Source organism: Mirounga angustirostris, unplaced genomic scaffold (genome assembly GCF_029215605.1).
Source record: "Mirounga angustirostris isolate CCGP_5_RB_7025 unplaced genomic scaffold, mMirAng1.0.hap1 SCAF_9, whole genome shotgun sequence".
NCBI lineage: Eukaryota > Metazoa > Chordata > Mammalia > Carnivora > Phocidae > Mirounga > Mirounga angustirostris.
In genome coordinates this window covers 35867044-35891791 of record NW_026991717.1, presented here as the reverse complement: position 1 = coordinate 35891791, position 24748 = coordinate 35867044, and the positions used below count along the sequence as shown (strand labels likewise).

Here is a 24748-nt window from a genome sequence, read left to right as displayed (position 1 = left end):
TTTATTTGAGAGAGACAATGAGATAGAGAGAGCATGAGAGGGGGGAGGGTCAGAGGGAGAAGCAGACTCCCTGCTGAGCAAGGAGCCCGATGCAGGGCTCAATCCCAGGACCCCAGGATCATGACCTGAGCCAAAGGCAGTCGCTTAACCAACTGAGCCACCCAGGTGCCCCTAAATTTCTGTTTTTTTAAGCCACTGCGCTTACAATAGTTTGTTATAGCAGCCATAGGAAACTGGTATCTGCCCCATCAATTAGGACAGCGCCTTTCGGATACATGGCAATGACTCAAGAAATGTTTTATGAACATCTTGAGTTGAAAATAAAAGGAAAGACTCTTCCAGTAAGAGTAAATAATAAAATCTCTCAAGTAAATAATAAAATCTTAAAAAAAAAAAAAAAAAAAAAAGGAAAGACTCTTCCAAAAGGGGATTTGGGTTGTCCTTGAAGAATTAGGTGAATTATAATGGCAAGAAATAGAGTAGGAGATCGTTTCAAGAGATGGGATAAAATGGGCAAAGCAAGGAGGCACGCAAGCCCAGGACGATGAGGGCAATGACATGGGCCCAGTTTGGCTAGGATAGAAAATACAGATGCCCTGGCTCCCTCATTTACCAGCCCATGTATGGGTTTTCATTTGCTTTCCTCCGATACAATCAATTCTACCAATGTGGGAAACGTGTACAGATTGGTCTTCAAAGAACTGAGCATAAGCAGGGGTATTCTGTGGTGTGCTATAGAAATCCAAACAGGTCCCCTTGACTCCCCTGCAAAGAAACTTTTCCCTCCTCTGGGAACTGGCTTTCTAAATTACCGACCAACTGTTTATGATTGTTTAGCTAGCATTCTATAATAGTTCTAACTCACAAAGTCCATTCATCAGCTTCGTGTGGATGTGGTAGTTTACATAGACAACTGATAGACTTGTCCTCTGTCTCCAAGGACCCTAATACTCCCTTCACTCCTGGCATCCAAAAAGAAAATATAGTCAATTCTATTTTATCCAGTATTCTGCTCAGACTCTGTTAATGAGCACATCAGTGTATCTACAGCATAATGATAATTAGTGTTGTGGTGTTGCAGATGACCCTGAGATACCATAAGGTCTTGGCAGGCCTTGTGAATTCTCAAAGTCAAAATCAGATTCCTTCAACACAATTGCTTATTTACAAGAATTCTGCATTAACCAGAACATTCCATTCCCTGCCCACATTAAAGAACAGAGTTTTCCATTATGGCAATCCCCAATTGATAGGTTCCCCCAAATCCCTATTTACCCAAGATTGTCTTTTATTTTCCCCAAGAGCAATTGCAGAAAGATTTGGAACTTGAAGAAACATATAGATTTTGAAGTGGAGGTAAAAGATAGGTAGACCAATGAAACAGAACGAAGAGTCATAAAATAGCCCCAGATAGGAATTTAGCACATTCCCAAGGTGGCATTAGAAATCAGTAGCGAAGACACAAATTACTGCATTGAAGATAAAAGATAATTGAATTAATCAAACTGGATAGCAATATAAACAATAATTAAACTGAATCTCTACCTCATGTGATATCGTAAAACAAATTCCAAGTGGATTATTTATTTAATATAACCAATAATACCATAAAAGCACTAGATAAAATGTACACCTATGTGTTGGCAAAGGATGTTTAAGGCATGAGACCAATGCTACAAACCACAAAAGATGGCCGAATTTGTACACAAAATTTAAACTTCTGAATGGGAGAAAAGACAAAGTTAAGCACAGTTGACAAAATTAGAGGGCAAAAATTGTCAACCTACACAGCAAAGAGTTAACAAGCCTTTTGTAGGTGATCCTTTCATTAGCTACAGGAGTTAAAAGCAATTCCTGTCCACACAGTCCTATTCAACCGAGCACTCTTAACCCTAGGCTCTTAAGACAAGGGTAGGAAGCTTATTTATTGGATTCCCTGGGCAAGGAAGAAAGTGGGCCCCCCCGCCAAAAATCCTGTATCATTATTTTTCTACAGCACCGTCTTCCTTGGACTGGATGCATACAATGGTATTAGAAAAGATACTTTACCAAAGCATTAAAAATATTTATATCTGGGTTTGAGGCAAATTATGTTCTCCTTGTTCCTGACTGTATTTTCTAAGTTTCTAAGTTGAATATACTTTGCTTTGGAGATAAAGGGGAAATTTTTATATCGGCTCAAGTTCTTAATTGCAAGAAACAGAAACCAATCTTGGCTGTTTTAACCAAATAGGGGATTTATTATTTATTATGAATGTACTAGGTAGCTCACTGAATTACAGAGAAGGCAGGAGACCAGGCTTGGGCCCAAGCAGACAGAAAGAGCTTCCAAATCATACTCCAAAGTCTTTCTGGGGAGAAAACAGCAGCTGTCCCAACCAAGCAAAAGATGCTAATCTTTGGGCCACCTCCATCTCTGCACCAGGAACTTGATCTTGGAGCAAACCCAACTGTCCCTACTACCAGAAAGACATCACCTCTGCCTCTTACCGTCACTTCATGCCCCAAAGTCGAGGGCGCAGTTGGCAAGATGACCTGGCCTGGGTCGTGTGCCTCCATCCTGAGATGTCAGGGAAAAGTAAACATCTGGCATTTTTAGCCTCTATAGTGGGTGGATATCTCTTCTCTTCATCTCATTAAGGCTCATAAGACAATTCCCTAAACATACAAAGCCGGTTCATATGTTAGGTGGTCAAGAGAACAGTGAATGTCCACTTCTTAATATACTTTAAAGAAGAGATTTTCATCAAAAATATAGGGGGAGGGAGGACTCTCTGAAAAGTAGTAGTAGTTTAGAGGGAATTGTGAAGATGGGGTGAGCATAATTCAAGCAATGATGAAGGCCTCCTCCACCTGCTGCAAATTTTCGTCCTCGCCCCTTAAAATGTGATTTCCCCTTAATTTTATTATTCCCCTAAGATTCTCTAATTAGTACATTACTGGGAGCTAAGCATGCTTTTTTAAAGTAAAAATTCATTTATAATAGTTGGCCGGTTATCAATAATGTACAATGTGTGAATCAATTTGGTCATACTGTTTTTTAATACCTGCCTCAAATAACGGCCCTCTTTCCTATCTTGGAACGAGGGGGAGATGAAGGGAAACAGGAACACGCAAGCAGCAGGCAGGCCTGGATGAGGGGGTGACAAAGGAGGATCCAGGGTGTGGTAAGAACAGAGGGGGCCTAAAAGGACACAGTAATGAATGCAGAGGGAGCAGAAAGGAAAGCAAAAAAAATACCAGACACACCTCTACTTTAGGAATTTGCTGGAAACATCTGGGGATCAAGAATAAGACGAGAGGAAAAAAATCTTCTTCTTCATGGACTTAAAGGGACCCCAAATGTGGGCCATTATTGCTGACTCAGTCATCTCATGGGCTATAAATTATTCCAAACTAAAAAGGTTATCCCAAACTAGCTTCCGTTTCTTACCATCCAGGCTGATGGAAGCACTTAGTAAGGCACACTGTCCATCCCACTGAGCGTGCCCCACAGGGAGCTTACACCCCAGTTTGAGATGAACACCACTGGCTGTGCAGGACCAGCTTGAGAACCAGGGCCAACCGCGCTCTTTGTAACGGATGCTGGGCCTCACGTACGTGGTGCTCAGTCCTTGCACCGGCTTAAGTTGAACCACATTGAGGCCAGCTCCAGAGAAGAGAGTGGTATGTTTTGGTGTCTCTGACATGTTTTCTGGGTCCCAAGCTACTGCTTATTTTTCCTCTCCTTTTGGTATTTACCATCCCCCTTCTCCTCTCCCATATTAAGGAAAACAGTGCAAGCCACCTTAATTTTCTTTTTGTAATGAGGCAGGGCAAAAATAATAAATATGCATATTGACATTTGCTTGGGAACCTCGAATGTAAATTCAAGGCACCAGCTCTTTATTCTGGTTAGACATCAGATCACAATTAAATCTTGCTCAAATTCTCTGTCGTCCTGGTAACTGCTCTCTACTTAGAACATGAGGGCGAGATTACTCAAAAGGGTCTGGAAGGGGAGCAAGAGCTTATTAAGGAGTTCTTTCCGATGCTCAGAACCACACAAGCTGTTCCAAAACAGTAGCGAGGCGTCGGAGAAAAGCCCCCGTTCAGGTTATCCCGATCGCTGTGATGTATTTGGGCTCTGCCGCCGTTAAGTACTTATGTACATTATAATAACAAGATTGGCTATGGCACACCAAAAATATTGACAATGAATAGTATTTTGGATAATCACAGATTGCAAATCCGCTTAAACGCATTCAACTCTAACAGATATATTTAGACCTAGATGAACAGTAGCTGGAGGAATTTCTTAAAGTGTCAATTGGTGTGAATGAATAAAGATGGTTTTCAAGGAGCCATATTGCTTAGGGATTAAGGCCAACTGGAACAATTCACTTAAAAAAAAAAAAAAGCCTCCAAGCTCAAGAGAGCAGCTCCCCTTTATTCGATGGAGGCGCGCCCACTTCAGTCCTCAGGACTGGTGCTGGCAGCCCTGCCATGATGGTTCAGCCCTCCCCATTTGTATAGAGAAGAGTTTTTAATTGTGCATAAATGGGAACGCACAGCTCCTGTGACACAATGTTTGCAGCAAGGATGAGGAAAACAGAAATCTAAGTAGCAGTCCTTTTTATTTTGGCTTAACAGATTTTAGCAGGAAGACTCTGAATATGAATCGGCTTCATTTTTAAATCCTGAAGACAATTTCTGAAGCAGCCCATAAGGCGCCACTTTAGTCTGAGGCAATTAAAAAAAAAGCCTAGAATAGCAAGAAAGAAAAATCACACCATTTGTTTGGACATTGCAAGGGGGAAAAGTTACAAATGATATGAACTCCATCCCTACATCCTCCCTACATCTATTTGCTTTTATACTCTTCCTGGGGTTTTGGAGGTGGGAATGGCAAGAAGAGTAAGGAACGTTTATAATGCTTAAGATACTGCTTGTCATGTTTTAATTGCCATAATGGGAACTGTGTTACAAGCACTTAATCAAAAGGATGGTGCAGACTTTCTCCCCATAGGCCAGTGGGTCTCAAGAGTCGATCCCCTCTTTGATAATTTGGGCATCACTAAAAAAAAGTAAAGACTTATTAGAAGTAACTTTTTTTTTTTTTCCTTTCATGGACCACCCAGAGAAGGCATTTTCGAACTTAAATCTTTACGATCTAGAGCGACCTGCAAACTACTGGAAACATAGTTTCTCAAAGTGAAATACCGAGAGAGGGTGGCCAGGTAGTTGGACTTCCTGCAAGTCCCACTTTTAAAGTGGCCTTCGCCATCTTCTTGTAGCCTCTAAGAAAGCCACTTAATGAGGAACAAAACTAATTAGTTTAAAATCAGACTGAATCTATATAGTAGCTGTTCACAATGTGGAAAATCACTTTTTTCATGGCTTATTTTCTTTTAAAATGTATGCCCTTTCCCCATCCTTAATGTGTTCTGTATAGATGAAACAAATACTCTTTGCAGCAGGACCTGGACTCAGAGGCCTCAGAACCCAATAAGAGAGTCCTGTAGCTTAATGATCCTTAAATGCTCGACATCTTTGTCACCTAATGTAAAATCCATCTGATCGAATAGCTGTGACTGAATTATAGATATGTAATTTTTTTCTATTAAATGTTAATCTTCTGACTTGGCAGGGCAATAGAAACTCTAAATTATTAAGAAGGCAATAACCTCTAAACTCTTTCCTGAATTCAGAATATTCCCAAGACTGCTATCTTAAAAAACAAATTGCAAAGCTGTTTAAAATATAAAAATCAGGCCCATTCAGTACAACAATTTGATGCCAAATATCAATTATAATGGGCATTATTTTTATTGACATCTCTTCTACTATATCATGGAGTAGAACATAAGTATGTATATAGGTGCACAAACACACACACACACACACACACACAACTACTGGGGAAGCAATCCTCACAAGTCTTGGCTCTTTCTCATTTACATATGACATTTTTGTAACCTTCCCTTTTTGATTGTATCTATTCATCACCGATGTTTGTTCATGCGGGCATAAATAATGAACATGCCCTCTAATGCATAAGTCATGCCACATGACCAATTATGCTCACCACAAGGGCTCTCGGTGCCCAGGGAGCTTCCCTGGAATGCCACCACTGCTGCAGCTTCTGGGTTTTTTTTTAAACCTCTTACCATCACAACTCTTGTGAGGCAGAGGCCCCTTATATGTGGCCAGAAACAGAAGCCGTGCTAAGATGCAGGTTACTATTTACCCGGAGAGATCTGATCTAGGCAGTCTTGTTCAAGTAGCCAAGGCCCAGAACTGGGAAAGAACTTCTAACAACAAAGTCTCGGATCCAGTTTAGTTGGGGAGATCACTAATGAAAGGGAGTGGAGATGCCCGTTTTCCATGTTGTATTTTGTATATCATATATTTTACGGTGCCATTTTTCCCCCTCCTTTCTGAAACAGTCATTGCTGAATATCACTCACAACATGTAGCAGCCAGGAGCGAGGCCCAGGCTCTTGCTTCTCTGGCAGGCGTGTGCCACCATATTTTTGCATGCTCATCACAGGCAAGTCTCTTTCCATCCTTATTTTGGTGCCAAAGGTACTGCCATTACTTCGATGCACAGAACTCGCAAGAAGAAAGAAGATCACGTGAGGCTGCAAAGTCCAGTGATGAAGAGAATGAAGAGGCAGTAAGGAGTTCTTCTACTGTGGTCAAGAGAAGCTTCTGGCCACTGGCACCTGAGGTTTAGCTTTATGTGAGCAGGCACCGAGACACCTCGTCATCATGGGCACCAAAAATGAACTTGAAACCCTTTTCTACTTTGAAACGAGTAAACCAAGAACAGGAACCCTTCAGGTAGGTAAGAAGCATGTGTAGAACAGTTTTTAGGAAAGCTGGTAACACTGGGGGGAAAAGCACTCGTGTTCTGAAGCAGCAAGATTCCTAAAGCAGCAAAGATCCGACACATAAGAGAGTTTTAAACCACGGAATATTTGGCTAGGGTCAAGAGCAAAGGTTGAAATAAAAAGCAAGCCACCAGAAAGATTAAGCTACATTCATCCGGAGTTATAGAACAGCGCAGGTATAGCTAGTGAATAAAGTCACTATAATATTAAAGTTTAAGATGTTCGTTGAATGAATATTCAATTTTCATAGTTCTTTATAACATGGACCCTCTGGCAAAAAGAATGAGCTTTCCCAACAAAGCAGGAATGGTAAGAATGAAATGAAACAGTGGGAGAGTAATAGAGCTTTCAACTAAGGAACGCACACCAAAAGAAATCTGGTGATTCTTTTAGAGAGCACTCCCATCTCTGACACAGCTGATCTTCCTGCAGATGTCCTTGTTTTTCTGAACAAAGAACAGCAGAGAGACCAGCATCACCCACTCTTGTATATTCCACTTGTTTACTATCTAAGAAGCTTTAGCCTTCAGTGTCATAAATGCAATCTCTGCCTTTGATATCAAAAGGTGGGTGAAAGAGACAATGGGATTAATTCAAGGAGGTCACTTGCTCCCCGACTCTATGTGGCAGACTGAAAATGGGCAACATCATCTGTACGTTGGACCCCTTCGTGCTCAACACCAAATTCTCAAAAGTAGCACATGGCATAAATGACCTTGTAAATCTTTTACGAGGATGTTCAAAACGATATTCCACATTTTATTGGTGATTGAAGACAAAATAAAGTACACATGAGGCTCCCCTCCCACTTCTATTAAGGAAAATACAACACTGAAATGTGACTATTCAGTAAAGAATGTTCTCTGCTATAGAGCTTCAAAGAAGACCTAAATAAAACTCATGAAACAGAAGTCATGCCAAAGGACAACAGTAAATATACAAATTAAAGAATCCAAATACTGCTCATGTAAACTATCTAAAGAATTAAAAATAAATCCAATTCTGACTTTTCACTGTTGTTTCTATACTGAAGAAATGTGATGGTTTCTGGTGGGAGAAGCTATTTTGATGGCTCTTTGTCCTTGTTATTATATAAAATTGGAACCAAAAAATCTGGTTCGGGGGCACCTGGCTGGCACAGTCGGTGCAGCATGTGACTCTTGATCTCAGGGTCGTGAGTTCAAGCCCCAAGTTGGGCATAAAAAAAAAAAAGAAAAGAAATCTGGCTCACGATGTTCAAAGATTATTGCTAAGGCACATTTTGCAATTAAAAGAAAACTTGGTTGAAAGGATTCATTTGTTCAGTTTATTTGCTAACAGTCAAATTAGTAATCTTCGATCTGAATGGTAAACGAAATATTAATAAAAATAGCAAAACATATAACCTCTCCTTAATGAGATGTAGTTAATAAAAATGGTTGGTTACAATACAGTACTAATACATGGTCAATTTTATTATTTCCTTGTGATCTACATTCTTACAGTTTACTCTATTATTGTACTTTCATCTAAAACCTGAAAAATGTGTTTTCTAAAATCAGTTCTCTAATTTTGCATGAAAACTGCATTTCACATTATTAATTTTATCAGTGCAATTTTCCTATAAATAAGTACAAAGCATTTGGAGGATGTATGTATAATGAATGTTTGATTACTATAGTAGCAAATGTAAAAGTAATTGCTTTAAAAAGCCTAAAATTTTTGACACTTTGAAAAATCTAGCATACCATTTATCATAGTTCTCTAAATACTATGACGAGAGAAATCACCACAAGTGAAAATTAAGATACTGCTGTAGATATTATGAGACCATTTTAAAATAAATTCCTAATACATTCTACCCTTGCCTGTTTTTAATCTAAATGTAATTTAGCACTGCACACCACTTTATGAAAAGAAATGTACTGAAAGGGGCATAAAAGTTACTAGTGTAAGAAGAAAAAAATCTGTACCTCTAAAAGAAGTCAAAGGCACTCATGAAGTTACTTCAATAAAAATGCAACTCGGCCAGCCAAGTTATGATGCATTCCTTAAAATCACATTTGGTCTCATGGCTCAACTGAAGACCTGAAAGATCTTTTGATCCACTTACCAAATTAATTTCCCTGAAAGAAATCTTTAAAAATTATTTCAGCCTAACCCTTCTTCGTATGGACCTACGAAGGTGGCTTATGTTTTATTAGGGACTCAACAGCTTAAATATACGTAGCCCATCCGAGACAGTGTTAGGTTGTTTGCCTAACTGTAAAATTAACATAGATCGAATATAAGATTTGAACTGATAAGGAAAAACTCAGTAACATACCCATCTAATTAAAAAAAAAACTTGCTGATGAAACAAAATATATTTTATTTCAATTATCCTAGCACAAGGCGGCCCGGGAAGGCCATGGGGTTGCACAGGTAATGCTGAGCACCACAGCTAAAGCACAGCCCGGCTGATCAGGACTGCTGTTAGCACACAAGCCCCTGCCGCATCTGTATGATCTGGAGTAAGGCCGCCTGCACGTCTTCGTCCATGTGACCCTTGAGAGAAAGAAGAAAGGCAGAAACATTTTATGTCATCTTCATTTACACAAGAATTCGAAAGGCCGAGGCTTGGAAACAGGGCCTAAGTGGTTGTGATTCACCAAATGCTAAAGCCTCATCATCGCGGTGCTATTCTAAAGGATTTACTGGAAAGAAAGTCAGCTTCAAAGTAGTACAGACCAGCTGCTCTCAACACTTATTATCAGAAGACGGATGGACAAATGCCTCTCCTTTTCTCTTTTCATAACGGCTCAGATAATAGGGGCAGCATGAGTTATAGATAAGCAAAGTCAGCTACAAAGCTGTTTTATTTCCTGCTCCTGCTGAGAAATGTTTTTGTAATTAGAAAAGTAATCAATGAAAAAGACCCCATACTTATATTCTTATCCTAAGTAGGATCACATGTACGATTTTGCAACTTGCCCTTTCACCTAATGTCGCAAAGTCTTTCCCCAGCTGTATCCCTAATTTTTTTTTTTAAAGATTTTTTATTTATTTATTTGAGAGAGAGAGCATGAGAAGGGGGAGGGTCAGAGGGCGAAGCAGGCTCCCCGCTGAGCAGGGAGCCCGATGCGGGACTCGATCCCAGGACTCCAGGATCATGACCTGAGCTGAAGGCAGTGGCTTAACCAACTGAGCCACCCAGGCGCCCCTGTATCCCTAATTATTTTACGTTATTGGATAATATTCCAGTGTACGGATATATCATCGTTTCTTTACTCGTTCCCCCAATGATGGCCATTTAAGGTGTCGCCCATCTTTTTTTTTTTTTTTTTTATTTCACAGAGAGAGACACAGTGAGAGAGGGAACACAAGCAGGGGGAGTGGGAGAGGGAGAAGCAGGCTTCCCGCCGAGCAGGGAGCCCGATGCGGGGCTCAATCCCAGGACCCTGGGATCATGACCTGAGCCGAAGGCAGACGCTTAATGACTGAGCCACCCAGGCGCCCCAGTGTCGCCCATTATGGGCAGATTCCTCGAGAAGAAATTGCCGGGTCAAAAGCAGGCTCAATTGCTAATTTTGCTAAGCACTACAAAACTTCCCTCTACCGGCATTGTAACGATTTGCACTGCCACCAACCGGGTATAAATGCCGATTTCCCAGACACCTTGGCCAACACTACAGACTATCGTCTTGTTTAATATTTGCCAATCCCATAGGTGAAAAATGGTACCTCCTTGTTTATTTGCATTTACCCATTACCAATGAGGTTGAGATCTTTTTATATGAATGTTAGCCATTTATATTTAGGAAGAAACACTTTGAACTTAAAAAGATGGCAAGAGGTTGATTAAATGCGAGTCAATATGGTAGGCTTACAACACCCTCTTCCCCTTTTTCTTTGCTTGAACACTTGAATAGGTTTCAGCCAGCATAACACTTCCTATTAATATAAAAAGTTATGCTTCCAAAATCTGTTTCTATAACAGCAGGATGATTAAATTTCAAACATTAGCCATAGTTGACTAAACTGAATTTCTTAGTTAACTTTATGATGCCAGAAGGCAAGACTATTTCAGATGCCAGTTGTTTTTGTTATGTTTCATTAGGAGTCAGTAGAATTTCAACTTTTGGAAGCATACATTAGACAACGTTGAAAGGCTCGTTAGTTTGCAGTGTCTTCCGGCGAGAGCATGCTCTTCCTCCTCTGGCCAATATCAGACCTGAATGAGTTCCTCATCCTCTCTAACACACATCTTCTACACTTTTCTACCATTTTCCTCCTAAAGTTCCTATTCTGCTGTCCATCAATTGTCTTCTCTAACAACTGCAGTAAGTTGACCCTTGAACAACAGGAGTTCAAACCATGGGTCCACATAGACACAGATTTCTTTTTTTTTTATTAATACCATATGGTACTATACATGTATTTTCTCTTACAATTTTCTTTTTTTTTTTTTTTAAGATTTCATTTATTTATTTGAGTGAGAGAGAATGAGAGATAGCACGAGAGGAAAGAGGGTCAGAGGGAGAAGCAGACTCCTCGCTGAGCAGGGAGCCCGATGTGGGACTCGATCCCAGGACTCCAGGATCATGACTTGAGCTGAAGGCAGTCGCTTAACCAACTGAGCCACCCAGGTGCCCCTCTCTTACGATTTTCTTAATAACATTTTCTTTTCTCTGACTTTTTGTAAGAATACAATATATAATAAATATTTAATAAATATAACATACCAAATATGTGTTAACTGACTACTTATATTACTGGTGAGGCTTCCAGTGAACAATAGACTATTAGTAGTCAAGTTTTTGGGGGAATCAAAAGTTATACGCAGATTTTTCAACCATGCAGGGTCTGCACCCCTGCCTCTCACTGTTCAAGGGTCAACTGTACTTTCAAATCCCAGCTCATCTTCTAGTTCCTCAAAAGAAAGTAGCCAATCATACCATTCATTCTTTTCCATTTGTTTCTCCTGCATCTCCTATAGAAAAGGAAGGCTTTTTGACTTTTAAGAATTTGACACTGTAAACCTTCTTCCTTTTTATTATTTTACCTAGTTCCTTTTATTAAAAAATGACCTTCTTGGAAGCTTTCTCTCATCTCAACACCTTTTAAAAACAAAACAAAACAAAAACAGTGTGGGCTGACACTTCAAATCCTAAACAAGTCCTGTTATATCTCACCTGCCATTCTAACATTGTCTCTTTTAATACATCTTCCTGAAAAATCTATTCTGAGAATTTTGGAGAAGCTGATCATAGGGTTTCTACAGAGCATTAAGTATTCTTCATATGCTAAACATTTTCTTATTTTTCTAAAGAAAGCTTTCTCATTATACCCCCAAAGAAGGGAATTCTTAATCTTATGCTTCACTGAGCTTAAGCCTCAATAAATAAATATTATTGATAATCTAACAGAACCAATTTTTTTTTTTACACTCTTACAATTTTGTGCACCCCTTGTCATTTTTGCACTTTTATAGTATTTCCTACATTTCAAGAAATACTCCTGAGAAACAGTAAAGTCCTCTCCACTCTCTTTAGCTGACAGCCAGGTATGGATGTCAAGGCATTATCTCCAGCTAGCAGTACCATTAACATGCGCTGCCATCATATGTTGCCAAACTGTCTATAAAATGAGTGACAAGCAGATGGAGAGAACACTAAATTTAAGATGTTGTGTTACCATATAGCTTTGTAAATTTCTCTGGGAGATACACAAGCCATGATTAAAAGAAACACAATTATTTTTAAATAAGCATATGGGATACAACTACTTTACACATCCATGACTTTCACATAAATTTACTTGAAACTAATAAATGGTCTTCTCTAAATTGGGGATTAAAGAGTGCAGCTGTGTTGAGGACCGGGTGATGTATGGAAGTGTTGAATCACCGTATTGTACATCTGAAACTAATACAGAACTGTATGTTAACTATACTGGAATTTTTAAAAAATAAAATTGAAAGGGTTCTTAGAAATAAAAAGAATAAAATGAAATCTTTTCCAAAGGAGGAAGAGTTTGTTTTTTTTTTACCTGTGCAGCACTAAGAAGATGTGTCCGATAAATTGCAATCACCTCTTGGTGCTGTCTGTCAGCATCCTAGAAATGTGGAAAAGACGGACAGATCAGAGAATCAGCATTCACGTTTTCAAACACATGGAGGCTTGTGATAATGCCACCTTCAGGCGTGATGCTACACAACAGTATTGTGCTCCCACCATGTTATGCTCCTGCCACACCTCATAACAAACCACCTTGGACTCACCAGATGCAAAACTTCAAAGCGTAACAGTAGTATAAACTTTCCTAATCAACGTGTGGGAACATTCCTAGTGAAAGCAATGCCACTGTCCTAGGTACCATGAAATTACTGCCTCAGTTCACATCTAATGCCACGAGATCATCCAGACACTTATCAACTTCTACTGTGGATTATTGCAAAAGCTTCTCATCTTGCCTCCCTGCCTCCAGATTTTATCTCCTCTTATGCTTCTCTTTGCTCATACCACTTTTGGCTCAAAAACCTCAGGAGAAACTTCATTCCATATAAAAGAGAATCCAGACTCATGCACTTGCTTCTCAACAGGCTTGGCAGTTTCGCCACAAATACAGCTCCCGCGACCAGCCAAGCTGGTCAGCCTCTCACTGCCCCGTGGGCATGCCTCTTGCATTCCACTCCACCCCTTCCTCCCTACGATTTCCCTTGCCTGAAAGATTCTCTGTGCTCCATTCACCTACCAAAACACCATCTACCTTACAGGTCCAGGCCAGCTGTTTCCTTCCTCTCTAACTAGCTCCCACCACACCAGTGATCCTTCCTTCCTGTGAATTCATAATCACTTAGAATCTGGGATCTTATTCTCAATTCTATATTTGGTATTTTTGGTCTTGTTACTTTACTTTTCGTGGATCGTATTTTGCCTCTCTACCTACCCAGAACTCCCTGGGACAAAAAACTGTGTACTCTCTCTCTCCCTGACAGTGTTTAGCACAGTGTCATGAACATAATAAATAATAAACCAATATTTCCAATTATTGAAGGGACTACCACATCCTTTTGATAAGATCCAAATCAGTAATTTGTCATCATTAATTTGTAGGCCAGGGGTGTTAATAAAATGAACCCTTAAAAAATAGCTTTCTTCTATTCAAAAACAACTCCTAACCAATTCATCTAAAATTGGAAATTATTAGCAACAATTTACATTTGAGCAGGATATGTTTTCCTTAGCATTTCCATGCATGTTATATTACCTCATCTGATTAAAAAAGCAAACAAATAAGTAATTTGTTCTTACTAGCCTACTTTACAGGGAAGGAGGCCAAGGATTAAGGGGAATGTTCTGTGTCACTCGCTTTTAAGTGGAGGAGTTTAGAACTGAGCTCCCGTCTTCAGTTTCTCAATCCAGTTGCTTTCTTTCAAATAGAAAGGAGACACATATATGCATATAGGCTACCTATATACGAATATATATATTTCCAGATGTTTTCTTTTAATACATGAGGTATAAAACCAGAGGGATGCCTACCTTTATTTGTAAGTATAAAATATGTATTTCTAAAAAAAAAAAAAAAGAACACCTCCTTTAAAAGTTGAGTGGACCAATATTTGAGAGAGTTAGAAAGATACCAGATTTGGAGTCAGCCAGTCCCAGGATTAAATTCTAGCTGCATGTCCCTAGGCCTCAAGTATTTTCATCTTTGTTTCCTTAAGAATTAAATAGGGGGAATAAAACCTTGTAGGGCCGTGATGAAGATCAAGGTCAAAGTAAGCAAAGTGTTCAGGGCCATGCCTGGCATATTGTAGGCACCCAACACACCACGAGTAGAGTAACTTTGGGCAAAAATGGTTACCTTCCTGGACCTGAGCGCAGCCACAGATTAATGTGATTTCTAAATAAGCTTTTACCAACTACGTGAACCCGCACACATGGGCACGAAGGCTCCGAGGGCTGGCTACTCACAGCCAGCTGCTGCTGCAGGGACTTCACTTGCTGCTGCAGGGTGTCGACCAGCTGGCTCTGCCTCTTGCCAGGACTCCCGCTCGGGGACGTGAGCTGCGAAAGGCCGCTGAGTGCCTGCTTGAGTCTTTCCACGTCATTAAGCAGTTCCGTTATCTAATAAAGAAAGAAAAAAGTATGGGATAAACCTGTCTTATGCACTGATTCGATTCTCATGAACACCTTTACACAAAAATCACTCCTTGAGGCACACAATTTATCTTTATAGGCCAGAAAATTGAGGAATGAGTATTGTCAAGATTATGATCAACAGCAGTATATACAATATGTAAGTTCTTCTATTAAATTCCTCTCAGTAAATGCCTTACAAAAGCATTACCAAATTGAGAATACATACATATCCTAAGATTGGAGTGTGACCTCAGTCTTTTTCTTCTTAGATAATATTTAAGTACTTAAGAAAGTCTACAGATTTTCTTCCAGGTCATTCGAAACATAGGAACTTATGGGGCATTGCCTCCAACAAAGTTTGAAAAGAGAGCATGGCTCACGTAAGTCTAGCATTAACTTATGTGCCTGGTTCTTGTCAAGACTGTGTGATGTGATGAGCACTGAGTGTTATACGCAACTAATGAAATCGTTGAACACTACATCAAAAACTAATGATGTACTATATGCTGACTAACTGAACATAAGAATAATTAAAAAAATGTGTTTGAAAAAAAAGAAGGTATGATTTTAGACTACTTTGTCTTAAAGAGGGAAAAAAAAAAATCAGGAGGCTGTTCAGACTAGTGGAGAGAGCAAAGGCTTTATTTAAAATCAGCCTGATCTGTTATTTATTAGCTGTGTGAGCTTGGTTAATTTCCTTTCCTTTTCTGAGCTTTAGTTCCTTTCTCAGTGAAAGGGGGAAGTTCTTTCATAGTTAAGAAAATCAAATGCAGGGCGCCTGGGTGGCTCAGTTGGTTAAGCGACTGCCTTCGGCTCAGGTCATGATCCTGGAGTCCCGGGATCGAGTCCCGCATCGGGCTCCCTGCTCGGCAGGGAGTCTGCTTCTCCCTCTGACCCTCCTCCCTCTCGTGCTCTCTCTCATTCTCTCTCTCGCAAAAAAAAAAAAAAAAAGAAAAGAAAAGAAAATCAAATGCAATCATAAATACATGCCTGGTATGTAGTATATGCTCAATAAGTGGCAACAATTTTAAGCAGCTAGTAATAACTTGCTATTGTAATTATACACTATTATATTCATAACAACCTTCGGAACAAGCAGAGAGCATTTAAATTCTGGGCCATATGAGCAGATGGGTCAGGTTAGTACTTGCACTCCTCCACTGAGGAGGGCTAGGGATGTGTCTGCTCTTAAGTGTCACTGTACCCCCAGAACGGACCACAGCACCTGGCATACAGAAGGCTTTTAATAACTATTTATTGAACTGATAAAAATGCACCCAACCTTTCTGATTTCTCATCTTCATAGTACACACTTTATGCCAACTACCAGTTTCAAAAATATTTTTGGGCACCTATTCTGTAAATTGTATCATGAGAATGAGTAAGAAGAAAAGGTAAGTTACAAACCTGACCTTACACGCTGGTTGAGAAGATCAACCACATAACTCTGAGACAGTAATCTAGGCATCTGAAATGAATGGCAGCACTAACAGAAAACATGCATTTTGGGAGAGGAACAGTTTACTAGAGGCTAGATTGGACGGTGAAGGCTTCAGGAAGGAGGACACGTGTTGAAGTGGGCATGAAGGAATGTACAGGACTTAAGAGGCAGGAGGGGCACGGCATTCCAGGCGAGGAGACCAGTCTGTGGAAAGATAGGACAGGGTATACAAGGAATTGGGAGGGCTCGGTTACTGGCATGGGTGAGTGCCAAGATCAAGTCTGGGGTGCTCCCTCGTGTCCTTCATTTCTTGCAGCCCCGAAATAGCTTTCTTCCTCCTCTCTCTCATCACCCTTCCAGTACCCTACAACCCACTGGAATGACCATTCCCTTAGGAGGCAAGTGAACCTTGAGTCTCCCCATCTTTCCTCAGTTCTTGGCTATCCCAGTTGAGGAAACCCAACGAGAAAGGCTTTTGTCTGTATGACTTTACTTTTTTTTCAATCCTGAATTGCTTTGCACACCAGTAGTCTAACTGGAAAGGTGGCATTTAATGGTCACGTAGTTAATGCTTTTGTAACCCTGTCCTGTGGCATGCTGTTGTAAAGGGCCCTGTCCCACTCCGGCAGCTCTGCTCTGGGGCAGCCAACACCAAGCCATGCAGACTACTCGGTGCCTACCTTATTATCTTTTGCTTCAATTTGTTTGGCCGATTCCTGGATTCTTTTCTGTAACTCTGTGATTGTTGTTAAGGACTTATCACACCGCTCCTGCTGATCCTTGATTTCTTGCTCAATGCTGAAATGTAGTAATTCCTTCTCATCTTTGGCAGAAAGTTGCTTCTTTTGGGCATGTAGCGCCTCCTCACAGGCTTCTTCATACTTTCTATTCAAATTGGCCATTTTCTCATTTAGGTTGGAAATCTGGGTCTCCAAATCACTTTTTGTTGCTTTATACTTAGACAGATCAACCACCTCTCTTGTCTCCAGCTTTTTTAATGCTTGTTTAGTGTTCTGAACCTCAGACTGGAGTTTGGAGACCTCTTCGGTTTTGTTTTGGCTTTCTTCTTCCTTTTCCCTCAGGCTGGCCTTTATGATGCCCAATTCCTTCTCGAATGCTTCCTTAATCTGCAAATGCTCTGCCAGGGGCATCGAAGAGTTCTTTTGGTTCTCCAACATCTGATGCACTTTGGCCACTGTCTGTTGCTCTTTCTCATAACACCTCTGCTTATTCTTCAGTTCCTCCTTTAGATGCTCAATGGTGCTGTTAAGAGATTTTTTCAGGGCCTCCACCTGTTCCAATGGAACATGCTGCTTTTGCAGAAGGGTCTGGGCTGCGCGAAGCTCAGAAGTCTGTCTGGCATTTTCGTCAACCAGCTTTTCCTTCTCAGTCTTCACCTCCGTGTATTTCTGTAACAGGTCTTTCAACTGTTTGTTTAGCTCTTCTGTTTTCCTGTTTAGTGCTCTCTCCGTGTCATGAGAGTTCTCCACAAGAACATTCTTATCCTTTAAATCCTTCTGAAGAGTGCAAATCTCCTTCTTCAACTTGTCATTCTCTTGCTTGTACTTCTTGGCCTCTTCTTCCCTGACATGGTATCTTTGCGTCTGCTCTGCTAACTGTTCTTTTAGTTCTTTCTCTGTTACTTTAAATTTTCTCTCACACTCTTCGAAGCTGACGATTGGAGCATATTTGAGCTTAATGCATTCCTGTATCGTGTCAAGTTCCTTCTTTTGGGCTTCAATTTCGGCATGCAGTGTCACAATCTCCTCTTGCCCCTTTCTGTAGTTAGCCAGTATTTCCACACTGTTATCCTGTACCCTCTTCATACTCTGGTTGATGACACTCATCTTCTCCTCATGTTCTTGGAGGCTGATGTACTCAGCTTTTATTTGGCTCCGAGTGTTTTCCAGGTTTCTTCTGAGGATTTCATTCTCACCTTTTGTTTTTACAAATTCCTGATTGAGATCTTCGAATTTTTTCTTCACATCTAGTAATTCTCTGTGCGCCTTATCCAGTGCACCATTCAATTCGGTTTTCACCTCTTCGTGGGTTTTAGCCGGCACATACTGGGTACTCAGGGTCTTTTTCAAGTTAGTGTTTTCAGACAGGAGTGCATTTATGTTCTCTCGGTCTTCGCCACACTTCTTATTCAGTTCAGACAGCTGTCGTTTGAGGTCAGCGACACTGGATTTCAGAGCCGTGACCTCTTTCTGATGTTTCTCGGGGGGCACGAACACAGTTTCCAGGTGGCTAACATTCTTACTTAAACTGTCATTTTCCATCAGCAATTTCTCCATTTCCAGCTTCTTGTCTGCGTATTTTTGTGTTACATCTAAAAGCTGTTTCTTCAGCTCATCAACGGTGACATCATGTGACTTTTTCATTTCTTCACTGACTTGTAGGGGAACATAATGATTTTTCATTTCACTTGTTAAGTTCTGTACTTGCTGGCTGAGGAGCTTATTATCCAGATAAACCTTTTCAACATCCCTCTGCAATGTCTGATTTTTCGACGTGAGTTCGGTGACCTTCTTTGAGAATTCTCCTGCTCTCTGCTCCAGTCTGCTTTTGAGCCGCTCATGCTCCTCTGGCTTGACGTGCTGAGCCAGTTTGGCCTTACAATTTTCAAGCTCTCTCTTTAACTGTCTGATTTCAGTAAGTGATTTTTCATACTCTCTTTCCGTCTCTCCTACTTTTTTCACCTTCTCGTTTACTTCGCTTGATAAAAAGCTCTTCATGCTCTCAAATTTTTCTGTCGGAACCGAAAGGGCCAACTTTGCTAAGAGTTCTTTTACCTGGCCTTCCACCTCAGCGACCCTCCTTCCTTTCTTGTCTCGCTCCATTTCACACGTACTCAGTTCCTTCTGCAATTGCTTATGGTCTTCCACCAGCTTGCCTTCATCCCTCCTAAACTGTTCTACTAACAGCTCATTTTGTTTGATTTGGTTTCGCAATTTTCCCACTTCGGCTGACGCGCCCTCGTATTTCGACTTCATGTCCTTCAGCTGGTCCTTTAGCTCCTCCATCAGTCTGTGGCTCCCTGTGGCTGCTTCACTTGTCAGGTGCTCTTTAAGGGCAAGAAAGTGTGTCTGCATTTGTTTTACTTTACCTTCGGACTCATACATTCTCTTCTGCACATCCTTCAGTGCATCTTCTAACTGCTTTATCTGCTCGTCGGAATCCTCCTTGATCCGTTCACATTCTAGCGCTAAAGCTTTGCACTCGGCCACCTTGTGTGCCAGCTCGTTCTGGAGCTTGAGGCGGTCTTGTTTTGCCGATTCACAGAAAGTTCTCATTGCTTCTAACTCTTTCTTTAAAATGTCATTTTCGGAATATGAGGTCTGATTGGTTAATGACAGTTCCAGTGGTCTTAACATAGACCTGCTCTGCATGTGGGCTGGTACCCCTGGGGAAGTACACTGAAAAGAGAAACAAAAAAAAAGATACTAATCACAAAAGCCTAAGGAAGACATTGACTTATTTGCCAAACATATAAAGTTGCCACGTCATCAGCAGTCAAGGGGTTTTCAGACTAGCATATTGGAAAAATACAGTAGTGATTTTTGAGGTAAGAAAAACCATTCTGGGTATAATTCCCTTCATATGCTCTCAAGCAGTGATACTTAGAGAGTCTGTTCACTTTAAGTGTATTTCTGGCAGAACAAAGAAGGAAAATAGTTGTGGCCTCTGGGGACTACTTCCTGTTCCTTTCCCCATTCACAATAACTACCCACAAAAGATACCAACTGTATCAAAACACATTTATTATTTCTACGCTTTATGGCACATAATGCGCTTAGAACTTCCAATTCTGAAGTCATCAGAACCCTCGAATCAAAACAAGTATTGCAATTTTAAATCTGCAAATTATTTCACAGAATGATACCTTATGTAACTTCTAATAAGATATATAATCTCTGAATATCCTCATTAACTCCAATGTAATGGTCTTTAAATTATAAAAATACCACCAAAATAAGCACGGCTAGTATGAGTTGTCAAGAGAATATTAGTTAACTCACAAAAATGAAACAAGTTTTCTTCCCTCAAGTAGGATGAACTAGAACTTACCATATGATCTTAGTACAAAATTTGACTGACATCTTATTCCCTCCACTAAGAGTTGACATAAAAAAGAAGTATAATTAAACTCTTCAAAAAATAGTTCATAAACAGAACATATAACCACGAAAGACTAAATTCAATTATTTTATTTTTTCCCATACAGCCTATTACAGTAAGGCTCTTTACAGGTACTAACTCACTGATAAAAGCTATGTGCTGTGCATATATTCCACTATTTTAATAGACAGGTCTTACTGTTGTTCAGTTAAATCTATACTGCCTTCCCCAGGATCAAGAAGAAGAAAATTAACAACATGGAATAATTTCCCAGCCTCACTCTGCTTCTAAATTATCTTTCAATTTACCAATGATCTTTAGACTAAAACTGCGATAATTTACCACTTACACATCTTTACAATTTCCAGACTTGTTTTATTATAATCAAATATTTATCTAATCTTAAATACTTTTCAGATGATATCCATTTTCTCAACTTAGAATCTTAGAAGTTTCCAGCTTAAAGTGATCTTTTTTTTAATATTTTATTTATTTGACAGAGAGAGAGAGCACAAGCAGGGGGAGAGGCAGGCAGAGGGAGAGGAAGAAGCAGGCTCTCCGCAGAGCAGGGAGCCCAATGCAGGGCTCGATCCCAGGACCCTGGGATCATGATCTGGGCTCAAGGCAGATGCTTAACTGACTGAGCTACTCAGGAGTCCCTCCAGCTTAAAGTGATCTAGAGACATCACAAAGCCTAACTCATTCTGCCCATAAATGACAGAATGTAAAAAAAGCCTTTAAAAGTCCAAATATTTAACACTTCAGTCCATGGGAGGTGCCAAAAATGCAAACTTCTATCTACTGGAAAGTAAAGGTGAGAAGCAGATCAACGAGAAAATCAGACAACACTACCTCTTAGAAGCTTTCCTTATTTTGAGGTGAATTTCCAACACATAGAATAGATATTTGAATATAAGGAAAAATATACTTCAAAGCCAAAAAAATTACTTCTGAATTATTCATAAACCTGTCTTCCCCTCTATATGGGCAAATATGAAGAGTTGACCAAACGCTGTTAATAACTACAGGATTATCAAAGGTAATGAAACTGTAATCCAAATTTCTTATTTAAGCTACTGTCATCAAAAACACTCTAGAGGGCACCAGAAACAGTAATATCTGCTTTTATTAAACTCAGAACACCAATAACTTTTCTTTGATAATGAAAACCTTATTCAATGTATATGTACTGATAAATATACAATGCTGTTTTCCTCTTTTTAAAAAGGTACAAATATTTTTAATAAATTTTTAATTAAAATCCAGATTTACCTGTGAATCTGCCATGTACATTTGACCCTGTTTGAGAAGCATATCTTCTTTTCCTACATAAATCCAAATAAATGATATCTTAACTTAAATATCCATACCAAAGTAGGCTAAGAATTGATTTGGTGTTATTATCTCTCCTCTATTACTCAAACAAAACAAAAGCATGAGTTACAACATAAAACTATCCTTGTTCTAAAATATCCCTGTTTTTCTTTATTATTTCTACATACTTAAGGGAAGTATCTACATTCTTCTGAACTGATACTAAGTTGATTTTTAGAAATATATAAGACTGTTAGACTACATAAGCTACATGATTATTATAAAATATGTATCTTACAATCAGTCAAAATAAAAATGGTGTTCTTTACAATTTATGGGATAAATACTACTATTGTACTGAGCTCGAGGATAATTTAACATTTCCTGGGAAGCAAAAAAAAAAAAAAAGGATTTTCTAGAGGAATTATTTAGAACTAGCAAATAACACACAAAAGTTAATATTAATGACATAGTCTTTAGTAAGTATTTATGTAACTTCTGATTTTAAAATGCCTCCCCGCATGGAGACTATACCCACAGATTTCTCCAAATCAGAAAACCACGTTATGTTTCTTTTCATAAAAAATGAGCTCCAAATAGCACAAGATAAATGTCTCCTACAACAAGGCAAGTTTGGTAACTCATACAAGATACAGCTTAAAAATACAGGTGGCTAGGGAAAATCAGAGCCTCAGCATTCCCAGATTTTATGTTAGAGGCCACACTGGCATCTTCACCTCTTCCTACTTCCATGTGTTGAGGTGTAACAAACAAGTGCTGAAGCTGAGCGGCAAGAATGTCATATACAGTTAGATAAAATAAGGAGGTATAAACATTCTTCTTTGTTTGAACTGGGTGAACCGTAATGATAATCTATGCTTTTGTACTTACGGTTACTGAAATGACTTCCTGATCCTAAATGATCGCTCTGAAATCAGAAGCAGAAATTTATGACGAATATTGCCTCATTTTGTTAAATTCTGTATCTATTTTAGCTCTAAATGATCCAATCGTTAAAACCACATTTTCAACATTCGTTTCTCCTGAGTATGACTCTACTTAAAACCACAAAAAGACACAGCACTAGTGACAACTGGAGAGACCAGTTGAGAATAAACTACTTCACTAAGCATTTTAATAAAAGCAGCCAAGGGTCTCAAGGAAAAACTTTGCTGCTTAAAAGAAGGAAAAAAAAAAAAAAAAGTGAGCCCCAAATGAACTGAAACAACTCTCAATACACACTCTTTCTGCGGCTTCTTTACCTCAAAAGGAAGAAAATGCCTTCCCTATCAAATGCAATCCCTATCAAAATACCAGCAGCATTTTTCACAGAACTAGAACAAATAATAGTAAATTTGAGTGGAACCACAAAGATCCCAAATAGCCCAAGCAATCTTGAGAAAGAACAACAAACCTGGAGGTATCCCAATCCCAGATTTCAAGATATACTACAAAGCTGTAGTAATCTAAACAGTATAGTAATGGCAGAAAAACAGACGCACAGATCAATAGAACAGAACAGAGAGCCCAGAAATAAGCCCATGCTTATACAGTTAATTAACTTATGACTAAGGAGGCAAGGAGAAAAGACAGTCTCTCTTCAACAAATCATGTTGGGATAACTGGACAGCTAAATGCAAAAGAATGAAACTGGACCACTTTCTTACACCATAAATAACATAAAATAACATAACATAAAACATAAAATAAAATAATTTAAAAAATTAAAAAAATAAAAAAAGTTAAAGTTAAAAAAATAAAATAAAATAAACTCAGAACTGAATGTGACATGTGAAACCGTAAAACTGGTAGGGAAAAAAACAGGCCATAATCTCTTCAGCATGGGCCATAGAAATACTTTTCTAGATATATCTCTTCCAGCAAAGGGAACAAAAGCAAAAATAAATTGCCATGAAAAGACACTCAATATCACTAATCATCAGGGAAATGCGACTGAAATCACTATGAAATATCACCTCACACCTGTCATTATGGCTAGTATCAAAAAGACAAGAAAAAACAAGTGTTGGTGAGGATGTGGAGAAAAAGGAACCCTGTGCACTATTGGTAGGAATGTAAATTGGTGCAGCCACTGTGGAAGACAGTATGGAGGATCCTTGAAAAATTTAGAAATACCATATGATCCAGTAACTCCACTACTGGGTAATTTACCCAAAGAAAACAAAAACACTAATTTGAAAAGATATAGACACCCCTCTGTTTATAGCAGCATTATTTACAATAGCCAAGATATGGGAGCAACCCAAGTGTCCATCAATAGATGAACGAATAAAGAAGACGTGGTATATATACACACACACACAAAGGAATATTAGCCATAAGAAAGGATGAGATCTTGCCATTTGCAAAACATGGATGGACCTCAGGGTATTATGTTAAGTGAAGTAAATCAGACAAAGACAAATACTGTATGACTTCACCCCTATGTGAAATCCCAAAACAAAACAAATGAACAAACAAAAAGCAGAAACAGACCCAAAAATACAGAGAACAATCTTATGGTTGCCAGAGGAGAGGAGGTAGGAGAATGGGCAAAACAGATGAAGAAGAGTGGGAGATACAAGCTTCTAGTTATGGAATGAGTAAGTCATGGGGATAAAAGGTACAGTATAGGGAATACAGTCAAAAGTATCGTAGTAGCGTTGTATGGTGACAGGTGGTGAGCACAGCGTAATGTACAGAGTTGTCAAATTACTATGTAGTACACCCGAAACTAATGTCCCATTGTGTGTCAGCTATTTTCAATTTTTAAAAAAAGATGTGCAGGGCGCCTGGGTGGCTCAGTTGGTTAAGCGACTGCCTTCGCCTCAGGTCATGATCCTGGAGTCCCTGGATCGAGTCCCGCATCGGGCTCCCTGCTCAGCAGG

The 24748-nt window shown here is 39.5% G+C and overlaps 1 protein-coding gene across 3 annotated transcripts in view; it reads right to left on the bottom strand.

The window, feature by feature from the left end:
* Nucleotides 1–8158: 8158 nt before the first annotated feature.
* Nucleotides 8159–24748, bottom strand: part of UACA (uveal autoantigen with coiled-coil domains and ankyrin repeats) — a 96236-nt gene continuing 79646 nt past the window's right edge. For 2 of the 3 annotated variants that reach the window (XM_045899770.3, XM_045899771.3), the window contains exons 14-19: nucleotides 22752–22788; nucleotides 21819–21871; nucleotides 17105–19843; nucleotides 14816–14968; nucleotides 12885–12950; nucleotides 8159–9401 (exon numbers count right to left, since the gene is read on the bottom strand). In XM_045899770.3, coding sequence (XP_045755726.2) covers nucleotides 9330–9401; nucleotides 12885–12950; nucleotides 14816–14968; nucleotides 17105–19843; nucleotides 21819–21871; nucleotides 22752–22788 — 3120 coding nt within the window. In that variant the 3' untranslated portion in view covers nucleotides 8159–9329. The remainder of the gene's footprint in view (nucleotides 9402–12884; nucleotides 12951–14815; nucleotides 14969–17104; nucleotides 19844–21818; nucleotides 21872–22751; nucleotides 22789–24748) is intronic. The other variant, XM_045899772.3, reaches the window with a different exon arrangement.